Source organism: Erinaceus europaeus, chromosome 18 (assembly GCF_950295315.1).
Source record: "Erinaceus europaeus chromosome 18, mEriEur2.1, whole genome shotgun sequence".
NCBI lineage: Eukaryota > Metazoa > Chordata > Mammalia > Eulipotyphla > Erinaceidae > Erinaceus > Erinaceus europaeus.
Window position 1 is genome coordinate 72922216 of NC_080179.1, and position 25458 is coordinate 72947673.

General features: G+C 37.3%; 1 protein-coding gene across 4 annotated transcripts in view; it reads left to right on the forward strand.

Annotated features, from left to right (window-relative positions):
• GALNT13 (polypeptide N-acetylgalactosaminyltransferase 13) overlaps positions 1–25458 on the forward strand; it is a 555668-nt gene that overhangs the window by 309380 nt on the left and 220830 nt on the right. For all 4 annotated transcript variants that reach the window (XM_060178155.1, XM_007520879.3, XM_060178154.1 and 1 more), the window contains 2 exons: positions 3489–3659; positions 21187–21304. In XM_060178155.1, the coding sequence (XP_060034138.1) occupies positions 3489–3659; positions 21187–21304 (289 nt within the window). The remainder of the gene's footprint in view (positions 1–3488; positions 3660–21186; positions 21305–25458) is intronic.

A 25458-nucleotide genomic window follows, 5' to 3' on the forward strand; every position in this document is an offset into this window, starting at 1 on the left:
GAATGTGGTGAATGAATATCCCTAGGTAAAATAAAAGCCAGTTTGTAATATTCCAATGCCTTATATATATGAATTAGTTGGTGGAGATGGTCTGACTTGTACCTAATAATATGAACAAAGAAGTTGTTTTCTCACTTATTGGAAGTGATGGGAACAATTTTGTTCCTCCCATTCTTGCAGTTGGTCTTATCTCAGCTAGTTAATAGGTCTTTTTCAAGTCTAGATTAGATCGCCTTCAGGATGTTAAAAATAAATGCACAAAATCAATACTGCCTTGAAATGTTATCATAAATTTAAAAAAAAAAAACAACCAAAAAATGGAAAGCACATCTCTGAGAATTTTTAAATGAGTACTGCCACTTTGCACATACAAATGGTGATATCTGAAAACCTGGGGAATCCTTTATAGGGATAAGAACTCTCCCAGGGATCTGCAGATCCTTTCTGATGATTATACTACACAGTACAGGGGTCTTGAGAATAAATGATAAATGGACATGATTTCTAAACACCTAGTAAAGATAACCATGTTGTCTATCATCAGAAAATTTTCAGAACATCTGACGAGCATAGGTTTTCCACCAACAGCAGAAAGTTCTTTCTAGTGTTGAGCCTTTTAATTAAGTTTCCAAGACAAGGGCTACTGAGTGTGAACTAGTCAAACTACATGATGTAAATGGCAGGATTTAGTCCTTACCCAGAAGATGGATGGAGGCTGTCAGTAAAATGAACCATAACAGGTGAAGAAAGCAGTAAGAATCTTTTTTTTTTTAACTGAGTGCAGTACATGGGCAATAACGTTTTTTCCCCAATTTCTGTATTGTACAGAAACTACAGGAGGGTAAGTCTTAGAAAGTAAAATGAACTTGCAGAATCTTAAGTGCATTTCTCGGCAACATTTCTCTATGCTGCTGTGTTAAATATGTGTCAGACTTAATAGTGATTTTTCATACACTGTTGTAGTATAGGCTTGCCTTGGTCATTTGTTGTTTTTAATCTAGCAGTTAGATCGCACTCGCAATATAAAAGACTCAAATGTGTTGTCCTTTTTATCATCTCTAAAGTCATCAAAACTAGATAATAAAATCCTGTTTGAATCATTAGATCTAATTTCATCTCCTTGCAAATCAGATCATTAAATTTCACAAAGAAAAGAAGATAATAGTTCTGTTGACTTCAGAATCACAGAAGCTTATTTAAGACTGGATGGATCCTATTGATTTAGGAGAAGGAGGCTTTGATCAATTGTATGTGGGTGTGTTGTATAGTCCATTTGTGCATAATAGTCAGTGTTGTGAATGGACCAGACCTTGTGGTCCTTCTTATGACTGCAAGTTATCCATTAGCAATATCCGTCACGAAATAAAAGAAAGGTTGAATTAATCACAGGGTCCAGAAACTGAACAACAGTCAAAGTGTCCCAGAGAGAGGTTACAGGTAGAGCGTACATATGGGCCTAGATTTCTTCATTTGTTGGGATTGAGGGTGAGGGATTACAGTTCTGAGACGTACTCTTTATTGGAGAATTAAGACCATATGCTGATAAGCTTAAAGTACAAGAAAAAAAATCAGGTGGCCCCAGTTGTTAATTGAAATCACCCAAGAATGTTAATGGCTCTTTAGTGTATCTGACACTGAAGTATCTGACACTTTTATCTCCTGTGGCTGGTATTGTATTTATTTGAAATAAATGTTTCCAGTTGTTGCCTCAGCAGTTAGTGCTTGTTAGGCTTTTCTATTGCAAAAAAGAAATAATACACATACACACACACACACACACACACACACACACACACACACACAAATCAGACTTTACGCTATAGTAGAATATAAGACCCAAAATGAAAGGAGCATTAGTGATACTAGTGTTGCAAAGACAACAAATTATGGGTCCCATTTCTTTGCTTCCCACACATATGGGTAATTTGACAACACATGTGTACATTTACCTCCTACCAGATATGAGACACAAGCTGTACCTTTCATAATTAGCAATATTCAGTGAAAAATTACATAGGTCTTAACATTTTCAGGGGAGATGACAGAAGGTTAATCCCATAATAAAACCCAGACACCAGGACTAGAGGAGGATGAGAGAAAACACAACACAGATCAATCATTTATCATTATGCTCTGACATCTGTATCTACTGCATTTTGATCACCACTTAAAGTCTAGTTTTCCTCCACTAGTGCACGACTGAACTCCTTTACACACTTCACGCAACCCTACTTGCCTTCTCTGATAACCACAATCTTAATCTCTTAATCTTTCAGCTTTTGTTTTTGTTGTTTTCCTTATTAAAATCCTACATAATACCTAATAAAACTATTCATACTTTAAAAAAATTTCTTTATTGAGGGATGAAGGGTTTACAGTCAACAGTAAAATATAGTAGTTTGTAGATATATAACATTTCTCAGTTTTCCACAGTGATTTTTCATACACTGTTCACCCCCGACTAGGTCCTCCTCTGCCATCATGTTCCAGGACTTAAACCCTTCCCACCACCATCACCCTACCACCACCCCAGTCTTTTACTTTGGTGGGATACATCTTTTAGCTTTTGTTTTGCTTTGTTAACTCATTTTCTTTGTTTATTATCCACAGATGTGTGAAGTCATGGGATGTTTATCTTTATCAGATTTATCCCACATAGCTAAAATAAATTTTCCTTTATATTGAAAAATAAAATTACTTAACATCTCTCATGGCAAAACAAACAAACAAACAAAAATCTTACTCTAAAATCACCATCAGGAACACCAGACCTCTGTTGTCTTCCTCTTACTTAAGAGAAAGGAAATAGACCATTGCGTAAAGCACTAGAATCTAGGATTGTTGGTCGCTTTCTGTTTAAAATATTGTTGGTTATCACCATAAACTCAAAAATTGTTGTGGTGTTTGTCTTTCACAGGAAACCTTTGCTTATTCTGATGGTCCAGTTTTCTACTGTGATTTTTTTTATTTGTTGGTTTTTGTTCATGTTTTTCCAGTAGGTAAATTTTCTCCAGGAAGATTTTCTCAGAATCATCTCTACAAATTGCCCTATGCCGTTAGAGGTGTAAACTACCACACCTAATTTCCCTTTATCATGTCTGTACTTCCAGCACTGTATTGCTTTATCGTGGGCTCTTGTTCGGACAATACATGGTCTGATCTACTGATCATGCTGTGCGTGGATGGAGGTTTTATGAAAAATTGACCATCTTCATCCTGCCGAGTTAATACTGAGAGCGCATTTGGATAGCAGCTTTAAGATCGATTAGTATGTTTGGTTAGATTATGAGTGGTAGTGTGAAATAGACCATGCTATATACACAGTAAAAGGAATTAATGCCATTGGGGGTGGGGAAAGGGCAAATGTAAATAAAAGCATACTAAAGTTGCAAAATACTTAAGTTTCAATGTGTCAGCTGAATTTATAAAAGCTAATGTAACATGAATTCATTACTTATTCAGCAAACTTATTTTAAATTTTTGTACAGGAAAACAGTTGTATGCCCCATCATTGATGTAATTAGTGATGATACTTTTGAATATATGGCTGGATCAGACATGACTTACGGGGGTTTTAACTGGAAACTGAATTTCCGTTGGTATCCTGTTCCCCAAAGAGAAATGGATAGGAGGAAAGGAGACAGAACACTGCCTGTCAGGTATGTGTATTGTAGCTTCCAGAAGACAGAATGAATGTATAAGCCTACAGGAGTTAAAGATTATATAAATGTGAGCTTCAATTTGAATTTTTAAAAGTCATTTGCCTTTTTATTTCTATATACTTAAATGATTTCACATTGTACATGGCTATCTAAGAATCGGTGGCAATATTAATCTAGTTAAAATTAAGGGAAAATTTAAATACTGGCAGCGTGCCAGGTTTCTTTTGAAAAATGCATATATTCTATTTAGCATATATTTGTTTTAAATTTTCTGATGGTTATGTGCTAATTTTGACACTTTCTGTAGATATTTATCTCACTAAGATGTATATTTTAGAAGTGTTCTCAAATTTGAAATAAACACAAATTTATCAAAGTTAATACTCTAGTTTTACCAGCTTTAATGAAGTGTTTTCTGTATAGCTACAGAAAGAGAAAACCATTTGTAGCATTCAGATATATCTACAACTCTGAAAGGCATTGTTTGCTCCCAATTAATTAAAATAGCAACTTAACTTGAAATATTTATCCATCAACTGCGTTTACCCTTAGTATAAATAAGAAATACATTTACTTTTCTGTAGCTTCAATATGCATTACCCTGTTCTTCAACATAAAATTCATACCTGCCCACCTCATATTGCATAACTCTTCTCTGCAATAAAAAAATCACTGTCTTAGATGATACTATAGGACAGGGAGGGAGTTTACAATTTAAGCTCTTTGAATCACTATTTTTTTGTGTGACAAAAACTGCCTGTAGATAAATATTTCCTCCACTAACATGAGTTAAAAAATAGCAAAGATAAATTTGACAAATCGTCATTTATTTAGACAAATAAATACCATAACGTTCTAAATGCATTTTCTAATTGTACTTAGCAGTATAAGTATAACTAGAATGTTGTCTTTACTTTATACTATATATGATATATGTGGATATATGTAATATATTTCTGCCTCCATTCTATTCTCTACACATGAATATGTTCTAGCCTACTGAGGGAATACTAACATATATTGTCAAGACTAGTTATATAAGGAATTAATTGAAACAAATTCTTTTTAAAATTATTTTTGTCTTTTTTTTTAATTATCTTCATTTATTTATTGGAGAGAAACATCCAGAAATTGAGAGGGAAGGGGGTGATAGAGAGGGAGAGAAACAGAGAAACACCTGCAGCCCTGCTTCACTACTTGCAAATCTCTGCCCCTGCAGATGGGGACCGAGGGCTTGAACCTAGGTCCTTGCACACTGTAACATGTGCACTCAGCCACATGTGCCACCACCAGGATGCCTAAAACTAATTCTATAAGCTGACTAATTTAAAGAAAAGCTGATACTTTTGCTATTATTATATTATTATTACTATTACTATTATTGAGACAGGGGTACAGAAAGAAGGAAAGGAAGCTTTTATTATGATGGGCTCAAACCAGGGTCACACACTGGTAAAGAATGGCAGATCAGCACTCCATCAGCTGTTTTGCTGGCCCCAGCTATAATTATTAGTGGATAGCTCATGAATGTGCAACTACACAAAAGAGAAAAATAAAATATGGCTCCAAATATTTGCATAAAGATATGAAGTGATGTTAGCATTTAAAATATAATATAGTACCTTTTTAAATATTTACTTCCTTTTGTTGCTCTTGTTTTACTGTTGCAGTTATTATTGTTGTTGTTGTTGGATAGGACAGAAAGAAATCGAAAGAGGAAGAGAAGACAGAGAGGGGGAGAGAAAGACAGACACCTGCAGACCTGCTTCACAGCCTGTGAAGCGACTCCCCTGCAGCTGGGGAGCCAGGGGCTCGAACCAGCATCCTTACCAGTCCTTTCGCTTTGTGCCACATGCACTTAACTCACTGAGCTACTGCCCGATTCACATAGTATCTCTTAATTCTTCTCTGAAGAGCTTAGCATTCACCAGATTGTGTTGATCTTTCTTTTAATAACTCAAAGCAATACAGTGGCTCAAATTACTATTGCTTATTAGAATCCCATCTTTTCAGATCAAGTTTCATTTGACATTAGCTGATTTTTTTAAAGTTTTGAATTCTAATTGGATATTCTTGAAGTACTTCACTGATACACTGAGTACAGAAAGTGTTTGCTCATATTCAAATTAAGTTTAACTGAGTATTTTGTACTCATTTTAAACTACTGTCAAAAGATATGCTCTATTCAACTTTATTTTTTAAGTCAAAAGGTTGACAATTAAAGAGATAGCCTACACTAATTTTTTTGTACAGGGAAATAATAATAGCAAGAAATTTCTTTTTTTTTAATGTTTATTTATTTTTCCTTTTTTTGTTGCCCTTGTTGTTTAACATTGTTGTGGTTATTGTTGTTGTTGTTGTTATTGATGCCATCATTGTTGGATAGGACAGAGAGAAATGGAGAGAGGAGGGGAAGACAGAGAGTGGGAGAGAAAGACAGACACCTGCAGACCTGCTTCACCACCTGTGAAGCGACTCCCCTGCAGGTGGGGAGCCGGGGGCTCGAACCGGGATCCTTACGCTGGTCCTTGAGCTTTGCGCCACGTGCACTAATCCAGCTGCGCCACTGCCCGACTCCCAAGAAATTTCTAATCTCTTTTGTGATAGTAAAGCTATATGTAGAAATTGGTCATTATTTCTCATTTTTTATTAACTAAAACAAAAATATAAAACATTCAATTTGTGTGATTTTTATGTATATGGCTCCATTTTGATGACGTGGAGAAATGATAACAATCAGTAACTACACATACTTCTCTTTCTTAAATGCTATGGAAATGGGAATAAGAAACAAAGAAACCTCCATCTTTACTGAAGTTGCTAGAGTTTTATGGCAAAAGGTTAATTAATTCACTGGCTGTGTTGTAACAGCCTGCAGGTAATTTTCATCAGCATAGCGGTACTGTGAACTTTCTTTGTACTTGTAATCTATTACTTGAAGATGTGATCATTTTTCTCACATTGGTACAAACAGATAAATCATCCTAGGTGTTGAAGGCATTTTTTTTCCTGCTTGATTAACAGAATTCTGAATAGCTAGCATGATTAAATGAGTTTGAAATTTCTATTTTCTTATCAGCCTTGACTTAAAATTTCAACTTGACAGAACTTTCTAGTGACTATAATTGGCCTACTTATTCATCATTTAGAATACTATCACACATACTCACATAGAGAACCAACTTGAACTTTTGACCTTCCTTTAATTACAACATATTTAAAGTCAAGTTTGTAATGCTTATATGTTGCTGTTCTATTGTTGACATCTGATTTTTGATATTTCCTTTCTTTTTTAATTTATTTATAAAGTTAAAAATATCAACAATACCATAGGTTAAGAGAGATATAATTCCACACAATTCCCACTACTAGAGTTCCGCATCCCATCCCCTCCCTTGAAAGCTTTCCTATTCTTTACCCCTCTGGGAGTGTGGACCCAGGATCATTATGGGATGCAGAAGGTGGAAGGTCGGGACTGGGTGGTGGCGCACCTGGTTGAGCGCACATGTTACAGTGCTCAAGGACCCAGGTTCGAGCTCCCGTCCCCACCTGTAGAGGGAAAGCTTTGCAAGTGGTGAAGCAGGGCTGCAGGTGCCTCTCTGTGTCTCTCCCTCTCTATCACCCCCCTCCCTTTCTATTTCTGGCTGTCTCTATCCAATAAATAAAGATAATAATAATAATAAAAAAAAGAAGGTGGAAGGTCTCACTTCTGTAATTGCCTCTCCATTGGACATGGGTGTTGACAGATCGATCCATACTCCCAGTCTGTTTCTATCTCTCCATAGTGGGGCAGGGCTCTGGAAATGTGGGGCTCCAGGACACATTGGTGAAGTTGTTTGCCAAGGGAAGTTAGGTTGGCATCATGGTAGCATCTGCAACTTGGTAGCTGAAAAAAGCATTAAGAGATAAAGCAGAATAAATTGTTTAATAATCAGCACCCTAAAGGCAAGACTATAGGCAGATGAAATGTTTTCTTTTGATAATAAATGAAGTTTGTGAAACACATGTTCTTGGCGTTCATCTGGGTAGCATGGTAGCTTTACCATCTGTATGACCAGAGTTCTCTCCTGGCCCCCGTTACATTGGGGGAATCTTAAGTGCTCTGTTGTCCTTCTCTGTCTCTGTTTTTCTGTTTCTATCTGAAAGAAGTCACCAGGAATAGTGATTCTAGCAATAAATTAAAGGAAAGAAGAAGGTAGGCAGACAGGCAGGCTAGCTTAGTATTTCTGATGCTACATGTACAAAATAGTAACACGCATTATCATTCTTATTTAAGCTTTTATTTAAGCAATTAACACTCTTTGACATATAAGTAAACACATTATATAACTCTTCAGGATTATGGAATTACATGTGTAGTAATAGAGGTATCATGTCTCTCAGGGAAAGGCCATACCCTAGAATGTATATGTCTAATGTGACATATTACTTGACCTGCACAGCATTTTATATTACAAGATTATCAAAATCTTACAAATGAGATGTTTCAGGAGCTGGGTAGTGACAGACTTAGTAGAATACACCCATTGCCATGTGTAATGACCCAGATTCAAGTGCCCAGTCCCCTACCTGCTGGGGGGGATGCTTTACAAACAGTGAAGCAGAGCTACAGATGTCTCTCTTCCTCTCTCTCTCTCTCTCTCTCTCTTTACTACCTTCTTTCTTCTAAATTTCTGTCTGTCCTATCAAATAAAATAAAGGGGGAAAAGAAGGAAACAATGGCTATTGGGAGCAGTGGATTCATGGTGTAGACACTTAGCCCCAGTGATTACCCTAGTGGCAATGAAAAAATAATGATGAAATAAAATAAGTATTTTATTAAATATCTGAATTTTCATCTATTTTTGAGAATATTTTTCTATAATGATCCAGTGTTCTTTTTAATTTGTGTTAATTTATTTGTTTTTTATCTGGTAGGACAGAGAGAAATTGAGGAGACAGAGGAGATAGAGTAGGAGACAGAGAGCCATGTGCAGCACTGCTGCTCTGGTGATGAAACTTAGCCCCTTCGGGTGGGGACTAGGATCTTGAACCCAGGTCCTTCACTCAACCAGATTCACCGCCGCCAAGTCCCAGTAGTCCAGTGTTTTTACTTAGTACGTCAGATGGAGTTGAGTAGGTTTTTGTTTGTCTTTATTGGGGGGATTAATAGTTTCAGTCAATGACAAAATACTGGTGTTGGTATATGTGTAACATTTGTTAGTTTTCCGTATAACACTCTAACCCCCTCCTAGGTGTTCCTACACCAACACGTTCCAGGACCTGAACACTCCCCACCTCTCCACCCAGAGTCTCTTACACCAAGTACAGCTTAAGTTCTGCTTTGCGTTTCTCCTTATGTTCTTATTTTTCAACTTCTGTCTATAGTAGGATCATCCCATATTCATCCGGAGTTGAATAGTTACCCGTAGAAAAGCAGCATGGAGGCTTCTCCCAATCTCCCTATGTGTGTGTGCATGCAGACACGTGCACTCCTGTGTGTTCTTGACTCTGATACTCTGAGGAAGATGCTCACCTGTCACACCTTGCACCTGGGGAAATAGTTCACTGTACTTGTGTCTCAAAGTTGAGAGAAGCACACAGATTTAAATTAGTCAACTTCATATAATAATTAAAATTGCCTGTATACAACCTCTAAAACTGTGACCCTTGCCTTAAAGAATGCTGCTGAAGAAATGACTTAGTGTGAAACTTGCCAAACATTGATGCCCTGAGTGAATATACACTCCCTATGAAATAGGCAGCTAGAAACATCAGTTATCTGGTATTGCTGGCAATCTCCCAAATTTATTAGTTGATGGGGGTTATTATAGATTTTGTTACTATGCCTTTATGTATATAGCATAACATAAAATTTACTCATATAAATTTTAAATGTAATTGGCTTAGGTTACTTAAGTGAATTGGTTTCCATGTGCAAACACATACATACATGCATTCATACACTAAAAAAAAATGAGCTCTGCCAGGTTTTGCACATACATAGGCCGTCTGATCTCAGTTTGGTCACATACTCCCCATGTTGGCTGGGTGAAGGCATGAGACCAGTGTAACCGACCAGGGTGTAAATGCACAGGAGTTAAACCATCTCAAGTGCTATAGCGTAGTGTGATTTGATGGGGAAAATGGTTTTATCTTATTGATTGCACTCTTAATTATATTCAGTAAGCACCCCTCAATATATAGTTACATTTCTGTTCCTCTATCTTTTAACTTCTCACTAATTAAAAGAGATTTTTATTAAAAATCCATCACTTAAGTGACTTATTAATTCTATTTAATTTCATTTACACTTTGTGTTAGAAATGTGAGTGAGAAAGATCATGCAGAGGGAGAGAATGAGGTCAACAGGCAAAGCAGGCTTTATTCAAGAAAGTCTGTGCAGTAGGACTCTTGGCAAAGAGATGTCCAGAAACAGTTGTGACTCGGGCTCTAGACAATTCAGGTATAAACAGGATAGCAAGTTCTGACTGCATTTGTGGGGTCTGCGGGGGGTGGAATGGGAAAGAGCAGATACTTTGGGGGGATTTCTATCCAAGTCAGGCTGAGCAAGGGTTGCAGTAGGAAAATGGTGGCCTTTTCATTATCCTTTGATGTGCCTGCATCTGGTGGTGGTAATCTCAGGTTGAAGGAATGTCTCCTTTACCTAGGGTGGTTTGAACCTTCTGGGGATGGTGTCTGAGGAGAAAGAAGCTTCATGACAAAATGATAGGGATTGGGGTGTCAGAATTCTTTGTGTCAGGTTTCAGCAAGTCCCTTTATTTTATATCTTAAAGATATTTCTAGATTTAGTCATTACTAATATACTTAATCTGATTTTTTTCTTTGCCAGAGTACCATATTCAGAATCTTTCTAAAGTAAAACAATGAGTTTTAGATTTTACTCTAATCATTGTTATTGTAACAGATCATTATTCAACATTGTTTTTAATGTTCTCTGATATTTGGCAAGTATTATAGTGATGTTCTTGTTTATAAGAGGTCTTTTAGAACCTCTTTCAGGGCAGGCTTGGTGATGGTTGCCTCCTTTAACTGTTGTCTGTCTGGGAAGGTTTTTATGCCTCCATCTAGTTTGAATGAAAGTCTAGCAGGATATATTATCCTTGGTTGAAACCCTTTTTCATTCAGGGCTCGATAGATATCTTGCCATTCTCTTCTGGCTTTTAGAGTTTGAGTGGAGAAGTCTGCTGATAGTCTTATGGGTTTTCCTCTGTATGTGACTTTTTGTTTTTCTCTTGCAGCCTTTAGGGTCCTTTCTTTATCCTTACTCCTTCTCATTGTGACTGTGATGTGTCTTGGTGTCTTATTGTAACAGATCATATATAGATGTAATTATAAGACTTTATTCTTGATTCATTTCACTTACTTTGACATCCCTACTTACTATTATTATACATTTCTTTTTCTTTTTTTTAAATTATTTGTTATTGTCTAGAGACAGAGAGAAATTGACAGGGGAAGGGGAGACAGAGAGGGAGAGAGCCAGAGAGATACCTGCAGCCCTGCTTTACCCCACTTGTGAAGCTTTCCCCCTTCAGTGGGGACTGGGGGCTCAAACCCAGGTCCTTGCACATTGTAATATGTGCGCTTAACCAGATGTGCCACCACTTGGCCCTTACATTTGTTTTCCTTACGTATTTCTCATACATTTTTTTCTCTCCCTTGGAATTAAGAATTTTATTTTATTTTATTTTATGCCTCCAGGGTTATCACTGGGGTTCAGTGCCAGTACTATGAATCCACAGCTCCTGGCCACAACTTTGTTTTCCATTTTATTGGAAAGGACAGAGAAATTGAGAGAGGAGGGGGATATATAGAGAGGGAGGGGGTGGGATAGATAGCATAATAGTTATGCAAAGAGACTGTCTTGCCTAAGGCTCCAGTGTCCCAGGTTCAATCCCGTATACCATAAACCATAAACCATAAATCCCTAATCCCATAAACCAGAGCTGATCAGTGTGCTGGGAGAGAGGAAAGAGAGAGAGAGAGAGACAGAAAGAGAGAGAGAGAGAGAGCTGAAGACCAGCCTCACTACTTTGTAAAGCGTCCTCCATGCAGATGGTGAAACGTGGCTCAAACTCAGATCCTTGTGCAGGTCCACACTTAGTACTATGTGCTCTTAATCAGGTGCACCACCACCCGACATTAAATTACAAAATAACATCTTGGACTGCAGTTACTGTGCTTTTATTCTGAAAGAATCATAGAATGTTCACAGACATTATTCCTTATATCATAGTAGTGTGATGTATTTGAAATACTAAAGGCATCTTTGTTCCTGGAATTGGGACACTACCCAGTCTTCTTGACTATAAAATAGAAAAGTATTCTCCATACCTTGCTTAATTTTGAAATGCTACAAAATATTAAACAGAAAAGAATTTGGAAGGAGTTAGTTCATATTTACTTCAGGTAATATAAGTAACACATACTTATTGTCAAATAATGTGATAAGTTCCTCAAATTGCAAAGAACAGAGCAATACTGTGCACCTTTTAGGATAGATTAAATATTTCTTTCCTGATGCTCTTTTCAGCATAAATTTCATGGGAGTTAGGAAATGGCTCAGCAGGTGAAAAACATACTTTGTGACATGTGAGAACTGGGGTTCCGTTCTTTGCACTGTATGGTAGTATACGCACTGTATGGACAGCACCAACGGAAATTCTGTGCGTGGTGGCATGAGTGGCGTTCCCTCCAGCCTTTACATGACCAAGAGGTGGTTCTGTAGTATTTTTTATTCCCTGTCACCACTTGAATGTTCATATATCTTGATTGTTTCCGTAGGCTGTCACAAATAAACATTTTAATAACTATCCAGACTTCAGTTACTTAGCTTGCCCTCTTTTTTATATTTTAAAGACAATTAAGAGCTTTTTATACTTTCATTATTTTGCCAGTTATATCTTCTAGTTGCATGCGTGCACTCTCTTTAGAATTCTGCAATCTTGGGGCCAGATGGTGGCGCACCTGGTTGAGCGCACATGTTACAGTGCACAAGGACCCAGGTTCGAGCCCCCAGTCCCCACCTGCAGAGGGAAAGCTTTTCAGGTGGTAAAGCAGTGCTGCAGGTATCTCTCTGTCTCTCTCTGTCACCTCCTTCCCTCTCAATTCTGGCTCTATCCAATATATAAATAAAGATAATTAAAAAATAAGAATTCAGCAATCTTATTTTTTTTAAATATTCTTGATACTTTCTGTCAATTTGACTTCTAAGCCAAGATGTCATCACTATCGCCAAGTTATAGTTCCTCTGGTATATATAGTTATTGAAAATAATTTTTACTCTGCAAGGCTGTACAAAACAACACAATATTTCCTATTATTTAAGAGCCACTAATAAAGGTATTTCTTAATATTAACCTAATTCCTTTAGAATTTTTTTATTCAGTGATAATCTACTTTTAAACCAAAGGAAAGAAGCTGACGTAGGTATTTTCAGAGCCTTTACAACTGGAGGTGCTAGAGAAATAACAGGAAAAGGTCAAAGTTGTGAACAGAACAAAGACTTTGAAAGAATAGGTTGAACTTTGGATGTTTCTCTATTCTTTGTTCTTGTCTACCCATGTCAAAATCTAATATATGATGGTTTTGAAATGAAAAAAAATAATCTCACTTCAGATGCAAACTTAATCTACAGTCTTTGGAGAGAACAGCAGATTCACATTATACTGCCACCTAGTAGTTAAGGGAATCATTTCCAAGGCTTTTCTCACAGTGTCAGTTTAAGCTCACAATATTGTCACAGCTGGGGCCATGTCCGGATGTTGTGGGACAGCATTCCTCAAAAGGCAGAGTAGAGTGGCCCAACTGCCTTTATGAGAGTGGGGACAGTCTTTACCAGTGTTACTTTTTAGTGAGGACAAGGTCCTGAGAGACCCACAATAGGCCGGATAGAGACATGCATAGTAGAAGTGACCTGTGATGGCAGACAGAAGGCTTTCTTGCAGGTCTGGGCCCATAGTATATGGGGAGGGATTTAAATTCCATAACTAGAACCCCAGGTGATGAGGTGGTCTGTCACTGGACAAAACAGCAACCCCTAGGTAAGCTGTATCTTGTCACCAATTTGTGTAACCTACCCTGTATCTAATAAGTTTAAGCTTTCTCCCACTTGTTAAGGCCTTGAAAGCCACTTGTCATACAATAACCAAGTAACCACAACATATTCTGCTGGACGTAAGTCTAAGCTGGTGTATTTATAGAGTCCAGCCTTGAGTTAAGAGATATAACTAAATCTCAGAGAAGTCTAAATTAACTTTGAGATTTTATCATTAGCTTGATTGATAGTTACAATAGGGAGTTGGGCAGTGAGTTAAGCACAGGTGGCACAAAGTGCGAGGACCAGCATAAGGATAGTTACAATAAAAGGTATTAAGGACAGCAGTTGTCTATGTGTAGTATCTAAGGCTAATCGATAATACTAAGATGAATCAATACTGTCATCACTAGGCTATTTTTCCATTAAACTGCTAAGCTTGCCAGGTCTGTGTCTAGTTATAGAAGACTAAGCATTCCAAGAAATGTCAACAGCAATGGCAGTTGTAGTGTGGCTTGGCGTGGCAGCATTGGGTAACTTACTTCCATTTGATAACCAGATGACTAGAACTGACTTCAACATATTCTGATACCTCACACAATTTTAAGAATACTTTCATCAGTAAACAGGTGTGTCAATATTTAAACACTGACTGGATTAAATGGTTACAATCTCTTAAGTATTGTAAATTTAACGTGTTTAAACAATTTAAACTCAACATTTGAACTTAATCAGTATACATGTTGAAAATTTCAAATATTTAGACTAAATAATTTATACTTTATTGCTAGAATTTTCTTAACAATGAATTTATTAAAACTTGCTACTGTCAGTTTTCTTCATCTGTTTATATTCTTTTTAGATATGTAAAACATTTTATACTTTTTATAACACCCATATCATAAATATATATATATAGATATATATCAATTTTAAGCATCAATTTTCTTACATTTTCCTGTCAGTATTTGTTAGTTTCTGGTCAAACATCCGGGTCCTTGATCCATTTGGAGTTGACTTTTGTTTCTGGTGAGATAAAGTGGGTCAGTTTCTTTCTTCTGCACATTTCAACCCAATTTTCCCAGCACCATTTATTAAGAGACCCTCCTTTTTCTATTTAATAGTTGGCCCCCCCCTTATCAAGAATTAGATGTCCATAGGTGCGGAGTTAATAAATTAAAACTTGACTGACCCTTAGGCTTCCCTAGACTGAAGACCCCACCAATGTGTCCTGGTGTTCCACTTCCCCAGAGACCCACCCTACTAGGGAAAGAGATAGGCAGACTGGGAGTATGAACTGACCAGTCAATGCTCATGTTCAGCGGGGAAGCAATTACAGAAGCCAGACCTTCCACCTTCTGCAACCCACAATGAACCTGGGTCCATACTCCCAGAGGGACAGAGAATGGGAAAGCTGTCAGGGGAGGGGGTGGGATATGGAGATTGGGTGGTGGGAATTGTGTGGAATTGTACCCCATCCTGCCCTATGGTTTTGTTAATTAATCCTTTCTTAAATAAAAAAAAAAAAAGAATTTCCTTACTGTACCTTTTCCTCCTCCTTCTTTTGAAATACTGTCTTCTTAGTGAAAATGTAGGCTTTGAGGATGGGACATTTAAAATTCCAAAGTAAGTGGAAGAATTACTAGAGCAAATGTGACTAAAGAATATTTTACTGTGTGCTTCCTGAAACGTTACATTTCCAGAGCCCTGCCGCACTATGGAAAGGGTGAAAAGGGCTAGGGTTTATCCTGCCAATGTCCATGTCAGTAGAGGACAATTACAGAAGCCAGAACTCTCACTTTCTGCACCCCAAAAAGAATTTTGGTCCATAGTCCTAGAGGGATAAGTGATAGAGAAAGAAAACCAGAGGGCTCTGTACCCCTCCTACTCCAAGCATTTGTCACTAGGAATCTTGTTTTTATAACATCACTGGAAGGGAAATGAGTCTGGTAGACACCAATGGAAGCCAGATACAATTTCTCTTATCTGAGAGAAGAGGAAAAAGGGGAGGAGGGACACCAGGAAACAGTAGTAGATGTAGGGGTGACTTAGAAGGGAAGTGAAGGCAGGACTGTTGAAATAATGGGTGAAAAATATATAGACATAGATATAGATAGTTATAGAATCAGCTGAGATCTGTCACCTCTGGAGAACTACTGCAGTTTTGTTTGTTTACCACTGGGATTCAGTGCCATTATGAACCCATGGCTCCACTGGGGAGGGGGGTGCACAAAGAGGGAGAGAAAAAGACACCTGCAATTGCTTCACCAATTGTGAAGCAACCATCCTGCATGTGGGAGCAGAAGGCTCAAACCTGGATCCTTGTATAGGTCCTTGCTTAACCAGGTGTGTAACTAGCTGTTCAGCACTTCCCAGTGGAGGAATGGGACATAGAACTCTGGTGGTGGGAACCATAAAGAATTATATTCCTATTGTATTGTAATTTTTGTCATTCATATGAAATCCCTAATAAAAAATAAATTAAAAAGGGTATTTTATTGTAAATTCAAAAATAAAATATACATAGAACTTTAAACTTTCCCATAGATTGTTTTAGGGTTATGGACATGTTCCATGTCTCTTTATTTATTAATTCACTAGATACATGTTAATCTCTAGTACTATTAAACCAAGATCTCGGATCTCTTTATAGAAGTAGTTGGGGCCGGGGGGTGGCGTAGCTGGTTAAGCACACATGTTACAGTGCATAAGGACCCAGGTTCAAGCCTCCGTTTCCCACCTGCATGGGGAAAGCTTCGCAAGTGGTGAAGCAGTGCTGAAAGTGTCTGTCTCACTTCCTCTCTATCTCCCCCTCCCCTCTCAAGTTCTAACTGTCTCTATCAAATAAATAAATAAAGATGATTTAAAAAAAGAAGTCGTCGAACATATAGAGAACTGGACACAACACTAAAGGAAAAGTCAAAGATTCCTTGAAGAGAGAGAAACAGAACACAGCAGATGAGAAAGTTTCCAAGTAGACTGGAGAGAAATAAATTGCACTAACAGGAGGTTATCTGGAATATACAGCTACATATGAATTTGACACGTACATGACAGTAGCAACCAGACACTAACGAACGACAGGGAACTAGTTAAAAGGAGCAGAGGAGTCATAGAGTAACTCCATATGGCTGATACTAGAATAGGAAGCTGGAATCTATTTCCTAAAATAGACTTTTGAACATCTGGCTAACATTTTAAAATGAGTTTTGAACTAAGAAAATTAATCTTACACTGGTGTGTACAGTACATTTTAACAGAGGCAATACAAGTTTCTGAAAGTGAATCAACTATGAGAAAAGAAGAAAGAGCTCAGTATCTCTTACAGACACCTGTAAGACACAATCAGGAGGAGCCTTTTTTGAAAACTGCTTTTAGGAAAACAGCTAGTGAATAATTAGAAAAGCACAAACATGCAGAGGGAAGAAGTTAGAAAAGAGTAGGAACGCGACTTTTTTTTTTAAATTTTTAATCTTTATTTATTAGATAGACACAGCCAGAAATGGAGAGAGAAGGGGGTGACAGAGGGAGAGAGAGAGACAGAGAGACATCTGCAACCCTGCTTCACCACTTGTGAAGCTTTCCCCCTGCAGGTGGGGACTGGGGTCTTGAACCTGGGTCCTTGCGCACTGTAGCATGTGCGCTCAGCCAGGTGCGCCACCACCTGGCCCCAGGAATGAGAATTATTAAGGGAACAGCTATGTGCAGATGACAAGAGGACGGCATATACAGTCCAACTGTAGACAAAGAGAAAAGTTACCACTGAAATGCCCTTAGAGTACTACATCTCTGGACAAAGTAATATCATTATAACTACATACTATAATTATTTCTTATAAATATGCCACAGATATTAAACTAATAAGTTGACTAAAATATGATAGCAAAAGAAAGAAGGGATACCAATAAGAGTCATAAAAGTGAGTAGCTAAATTGAGTGAATGAAAATAGAGCAATACAGTAGGATTCAGAGGGGATTCTAAATTCAAGCAGAAAGGCCAATTAAATAGGTTAATTTCTTTTTTAAGGAAAAGGTTAAGCAAAGGCTTTTGAAGTTCAGGATCTTTAGGACCCTTTCAGAAAGATGTTATTATAAGATTGGAAGCAGGATCCATATTCTTGCTATAAGGTCAAAAGGAATTAAGAAAGGGCAGTATTCTTTCAAGAAGGTCATCATTAAAAACAATAGAACATATAAGTCCCTTGTTTGAAAGAGTAATAGGATGGAATGAAGATGAATTTTGCTTGAGAGAGAATTTAATTAAGTAGCTTCGTAAGGTTAAGAGCCCATTCTAGAAATAGGTGATGTTTTCAGGTAATGTTATCTTAATACTTACTCACTTATTCTGTGGCTCTTAAGAGTGAATATAGGGGAGTCGGGCAGTAATGCAGTGGTGAAGGGCACATGGCACAAAGTGCAAGGACCAGCGTAAGGATCCCTGTGCAAGCTCCTGGCTCCCTACCTGCAGGGGAGTCGCTTCACAGGCGGTGAAGCAGGTCTGCAGGTGTCTGTCTTTCTTTCTCCCTCTGTCTTCCCCTCCTCACTCCATTTCTCTCTGTCCTGTCAAACAATAACAACATCGATAACAACAGCAACAATAATAAAAAAAGGAATAAATATAGATGAAATGGTGGGTAAATTGTCACACGTAAACAGCTTCTTATCTCCCTGTGATAAGTGTCTATGCACTACAACCACCACCCAGCCAACAACTTCCTAAACCACAGTGTACTGGGGGCCCGACTATGTTTTCAGATTTACCCCTTTAGAGGCCCCAGATCTGCTCTAATACAACATAGCTGGTATAAGTTTCACCATATATTTTCCGTTTCTTTGTTTCATAAGTTTCACCTATAAGTGAGGTTATCTGTGACTCCTCTTCCTCCTTCTGGCTTATCTCAGTTAACAAGATTCCTTCAAGTTCCATCCCAGAAATAGTAAAAGGCAATTTCATCATTTCTTCATAGTTGAGTAGTAGTCCACTCTATAGATAACTCAGCCAGCCTCCGTAACTACACATCTATCGATATATATATGTGTACATATACATATATATATATATATATATGAGTTGTTTGCACATTTTAACTAGTACAATGATGATGCTGTATGTTACTATGTGTAAAGACCCAGCTTTGAACCCTGCCCTATTAAGTAAACTAGAAACTTGGGGTGAGGGGGATGCGAAAGGAACAAAGCCTTCTTGGTATTGTGTCTGCCTTGTCATGTGTACAAACCAGGTTTAAGTCCCTAGTGCGGCATGGAAGCACCACTCTCAGGGGAACTTCCCGTGCTGTGGTGTGTCTCCCTCTCTCTCTCTCTGTGATCCGTTTTCTCTATCTGTAATAAAAAGAATCAACATACTGACCTGGACTGGTGAGATCACCCACACCTGAGGCTCTGGTGGTTTACCAAAACAACAAAAAAAAATGTACTTTTATTTTCCTATGTCTTTTCAAGCAGTAATGAAAAGCATGAAATATTCCTATATCTAATATATTCAGTTATTACATAGTACTCACATTTAGGTAAGAATAATGGAAGACTGTAAAACAAATGTCAATATATGTATTTAAGCTAAATGCACTACAACTTGATTCGTAAATAGATAAATGGAGAGGAATTCTGAACTGATCATTAAAAGCACATCACATCCATCACATTCTTAAGCACTGGGTTGCATTATAATAGGCTAATTGCAGCATTTCTGGTTGCTCATTTCATTAAATAGACTATCCAGCATGATGATACCTTATATAGTCATGGCCAGAGAGTTCTCAGACCTCAGTCAGGTATAGGTCGTGGCTATTCCAGAATCACCATCTGTTTGGCATTGTTAGTGTTTCTCATTATCACTTACAAGGTCAGTGATACTGTTCCTGATAGGAACCCAGCATGGCCATTGTAATAAGACAGATCTGAGACTAAACCACTCCAGCTGATGGACAGTTAATTACCTGAGTATAAAATAGTGAGAGCTCTGGGAGGAATTGAGGGTTTTGCAATATGGTCGTTATCCAGGTATAATATAATTTGGCTGGTATTCAAGGAACTATACTTCCTAGAAGAGAATATAAGTTTGAGTAAAGCGTGTGTGTGTGTGTGTGTGTGTATACGTATACAGAGAGAGAGAGAGAGAGATTTAACGGTCTCAAATAACATGCAGGAGTATTCCAAAGTCAGGTCACTAGATGAGAGAATCTTGGCTGTACTAGAACAATAGAATTGCCTGAAACTTCCATATGGTCTCAGAGATCTGGTACCCCCCAGCCAATTCAATCTGGATCTGTAAAGAATAATGCCCAAAGCAGTTTTATTACAGTGAACATTCAAACATAATGATCATTTTCAGTATGAACAGGTACATTTGTGAACTAGAATGTTCTTTCAGTTCTAATTCACAGTTTAAAATTTTTTTCTATTCATTTATTTTCCCTTTTGTTTCCCTTGTTTTATTGTTGTAGTTACTATTATTGTTGTTATTGATGTCATCCTTGTTAGATAGGACAGAGAGAAATGGAGAGAGGAGGGGAACACAGAGAGGGGGAAAGAAAGATTTCACCGCCTGTGAAGCGACCCCCCCTGCAGGTGGGGAGTGGGGGCTCGAACCAGGATCCTTAATCCAATCCTTGTGCTTCGTGCCACGTGAGCTTAACCCACTGCACTACTGCCAGACTTCCTTAATTCACAGTTTATATAGAAGATTTGTGTAATTTTATTAGCCACTGACCTTAATTGATTTTATTAATTTGTTTCGCTTCTAAGTCCTATAGAGAAACGTGAGAGCCAGACAATCATGCATTCATTCCCAGGAAATCTGTGAGCCAGACAATCATGCATTCATTCCCAGGAAATCTGTGCCAGGTAGCTTCTGAATCTCTGAAGAGGACGTGAGATTGTTTTCTGGCCGGACTATATGACTAAATCTGTTATTCCAATTAGATAAAGGAAATAGTAAATAATAGAATGCAAAGCTCTGTTGTTAGAAACAAGGAAACATGTTGCCTTTATACAGTGTGCAACACTTAGTACTTTTCATATTTGAGCTATAGACCTTTTCATTGGGAAATCATGTCTACTGATTTCTGGAGTTCATATTATAATGATTTACAGCTAGGTGATGAATGATCACAGCTGGTAGTTTTATGACCAATTAATCTCTATAAAGGAAGTGCTCAGAACTTTTAACTTTCCTTCACTCTGCCTTTTAGAAGAAAACATTAGTGGCCAGTGTTCTTTTCATATATCTGTTTAATCACTCGTAGGGGAAAAGCAGGCTAATTTAAATTTAGTTTTCCATAAAATGTGAGAAAGATACTACTTGCTAATTTTATGCCTCGTATCTTAGCTTTCCAGCTCTAGATCAAAGTAGTTTGTAGTAGCATCTTTTCATTTAAAATGTCTCAAAAGTGTCTGTTGCCCTTTCATTAAGCTCCACACACTGTCTTTAAAATCTTTCCTTTTTCTTTTTGTTTTTCAACTAGGACCCCTACAATGGCTGGTGGCCTATTTTCAATTGACAGAAACTACTTTGAAGAGATAGGAACTTACGATGCAGGAATGGATATCTGGGGTGGAGAGAATCTTGAAATGTCTTTTAGGGTAATTATATTTTCTTTCCTTTTTAATGCTGAAATGACTATGCTATAACATGCACAAACACATTCAGTAACTTACTGTCAATTTTTTTTCCTTGTGTGAAGTGGTGCAAATTACCCATCAGTTGGTCATTTTATACTTATTTAGAATCTTTGCTGGAGTTTTTTTTTTTCCATACAGTGTTTTCTGTTAAACAGAAATTTATTGGTATTTTTAAACATTTAAAAATATTAAGGGTTGGGCAGTGGCATACCCAGTTGAACTCACACATTACCATGCATAAGGTCTTGGGTTCAATACCACCCCCTCCCCCCACCCCTACCCCTGCCATCATCTGCAGGGGGAAATCTTCACAAGTGGTAAAGCCGTGTTGAAGTTATTCTCCACCTCTGTCCTTCTCTATCCCCCTCCCATTTTTCTGACCTTTCAAATTTTTTTAAGAATTTAAAATGTTTTAAAATAATGTATTATTTCATAAAATCACTTATTTTTTTTTAACTGACTTGGAAAGGTTTATATTACCTGAATTTGCAAAAACTGCCTACCTGATGTTTTTCTCAAATAATTTAAGAGCAAACTGTGGTCCAAGAAATCTTGGTAGTTCTACAGGTAGCCTGGTTTCTCACAAATGTGAATATCACTGTTTGATGAAGAAGTAAACTCAAGAATGAAAATTCAAGTATGTGTCTTTTCAAGTAAATGGAAATTAGAATTAATCCCTAATAGATGATACTAACTAGCATATCTGGAATTATAGTATCTATTATATACAGAAATTAAAATTTGATGACATACAAGAAATTTAAAATGCTAACATATGGATCATTTTGCATTGGATCGACCTTCTCGTGGTGCATCCCGTGAGTACCCATTCATTGGGGAAACTGAGGATCCTTCCTAGCTGACTGAATCCACATGGATCCCAGTCACTTTCAAAGCCAGCAACAAGCAGTTCCTGACAGCTTTCAACCTGATGCTGTTGACTGGCTATGGAAGAAGGGCAAATGCTAGAAGAATTTTTCTTCAAACTACATATGTCATCATTTTTTAACAACTTAGCTACTTATATTTTTTTCCTAGAATTTTAACTTTAAGTACTCAAGTCACTTTTTCCAAAATTATTTGTGTAATAAAAGTATTAGAGTTTGGATATTCCTCTAGATGAAAATCAAGGGTTATGCCTCTTATCACTATGGAATGCACTTTTCATTAACATAGTATAAATGTATCTGATGTATAAGAAAATAGTAAGATTTTAAAGCAGAATTACTATGAATGTCTAGAATGTGAATTTTTATTATGTTTTGTTGATGTTGCCACCAAGATTTATTGCCTCAAATCAATTTTTCAGATAGAAGACATCAAGAGAGACAAAGGAAAGACAAAGATACAATAGCACTGAAACTTCTTCCAGTGTGGTGGGAGCTGGGCTTGAAAATAATAAGAAATTTAAGGGGGATGGGCCTTAGCGCAGATGGTTAAGCACACATGGCATGATGTGCATGGACTGGCATAAGAATCCTGTTTTGAGCCCCATCTCCCGACCTGTAGGGGGGGTCACTTCACAGGCAGTGAATCAGGTTTGCAGGTGTCTTTCTCACTGCCCCCCCTTCCCATCCTCTATCAATTTCTCTGCCCTGTCCAACAACAACAACAACATCAATGGCAACAACAAGGGCAACAAAAAGGGAAAAAATTGCCTCTGGGATCCATGGATTCTCAGTGCAGGCACCAAGCCTCAGCAATAACCCTGGAGGCAAAAAAAAAAAAAAAAAGAAGAAGAAGAAGAAGAAGAAGAAAGGGAGAAAGATATTTAGTGTATCATACATAATTGAGAAGTACTAGAATTGCCCATTTCTATAATTCTTGCCTACACAGCTTCCTTTCTGACTGCCAGATGCCTTATCGCTATAGTTGAGGGTTTCTATGTTTTTAGATTTGGTTACATGGTTGGAGTCGGATGGAATTTGTACCACAAGACTCAGTCTGATGCTTGAGAGTGTCGGTTCACCGTCAGGCACAGCACGCAGCTTTGCTCAGCCTTTCAGAGCACTTAAAAACTCAAAATTGTCATTTGCCATAGCACTCAACCAAGCAACGGTGAACAGGAAACACGACAGAGGTGTTAAGTAAGTCAAAAAGGAAGAGAAGTCCATGGAACCTACTAGAGATAGGGGGAGGCAGAATGAACGCAACTAATGTGTGATAAAAAAATGACAGCATGCTTTCTGTCACTGGTGGTTTTATATGACTAAGAAATATGGAGTTCATAAGTCACTGTTGTTAGAGTGTCTTAAAAATAGAATTGTCTTTAGTTTCCATGTGCTTTCGATACAAATATATGTCTATCGCTTTTTATTAAATTCTTTGTCTTCCTTCCATTCTCATGACGTCTCATACATTTGCTTAGTAATATATTCTGTCTGCAAAAGATTAGTGAATATGAAAACAAATGCTAGAACACTTTATTAGCAAAGGAGTGAGAAGTCAACCCCTATGATCATGATGTGAGCTTAGTATCTATTTTAATTACACAATACACATGTTGATCATATACTATTTGTTTTATACCTTCTAGACATTTAAGACTACAAAAATGAATGAAGCATAAAAATGCTCCATTTCTATGAAAGACATATATAGAGATTATTGACACTAGAATGCTGTGGCTAGAGAGGTGAGTCAGTGGTAGAATGCAGGGTTGCTATGTATGAGGTCCCAAGTTCAGTCTCTGGCACTGGATACGATATAGTGGTGCTCTGGTTCTTTCTCATTAGAATAAATAGTTTTTAAACGTGATAACATCTTTTATAAATTTACGTATGAGGTTTTCTTGTCTCTGTCATGTTAGTTGAAAAGTATGACTTACCCTCAACTGTGAAAAGGTGATTCAACTAACAGTAAGTCTACTGTGGTTTTGTAGATCTGGGCTATGAGGTTTTAGGGTATGAAAAAGGCACTGAAGTACTAAACACTTACAAAATATTAGAGTTCTGACTGATCTAAGGGAATTAAAAGAAATTCAATTCAAAGAAATCCATTTCTTTGTAATGGGATTAGTTGAACTTGGATTACCAAACTAAAACCTGACATTTAAAATTCTGATGAAATCTACAGTCTTCCTATGAAAGAAGAATACAGTCTTTTACACACAGTAAAAGTAAGCATGGACACAGTTTCAAAGGATTTCAGGATATTAAAGTCTCAGTAAAGATCCTTGGCATATGGTAATAATGAATTCTAAACTTGATAGGACTAGTAAGTTGAAGGGTTGATAATTAAACTCCACATTCTAGGACCCATGACTATACTGCTAATTACTACACAGTACACAGTGATTTTACCTATGTATAGGTTATGTTCCAAGTATTTTTTTATATTCTTTAAACAAAACAGTAAGGCTTACCCCTCAATTATGCAATAGTTCTGACACTGTATGCATGACCGGTAGAGAGGATGACACTGACAAATTAAGGTGATCTCTTTCCACAGTTCTGAGATGGTTTCATATAGTAAGATGACAAAATCTTTTTTTTTTATTTTTTATTTATAAAAAGGAAACATTGTCAAAACCATATCCGATGACAAACTCTTATGGCAGATAATACAACTCTAATAGCAGTGATAATTCTACTGGTAGATTTTAATGCTTCTGAAGACGGTTAGAATTATAATTATTTGCTTCACACAAATAATTAAATAAAATAAGTTTCAATAAAACTGTCTAAACACAGATGTCAATTCCCTCAACCATACTTTTATTCATCAGGTTGGGGGTGGAGTGAACTTAGTGTACCTGAGTGAACAAATTAGACTAAGCTGCATTCTTGTGGGGCCTATGTTTTATTGAAGGACATGGACAATAAACAAGAATTACAGCACCTAAATGTTCTAGTGATAAATATCTCATTTGCATAGTGTACTGCTTTGCCACGTGTGCAACCCAGGCTCAACAGGCTCAAGCCTGGCCCCAAGGACACTGGAAAAAAACTGTGGTCTTTTTTACCTCACCTCACCCCACCCTACTAACTCTCTCTATCTTTAACAAAATAATACTGATAAATGACAGTGTGAACACATAAGGAATGGATTCCATATCTAATACTGAGGAAGTAGGAACTTCCCAACCTAGTTAAAAACATGTACAAAAAGATACC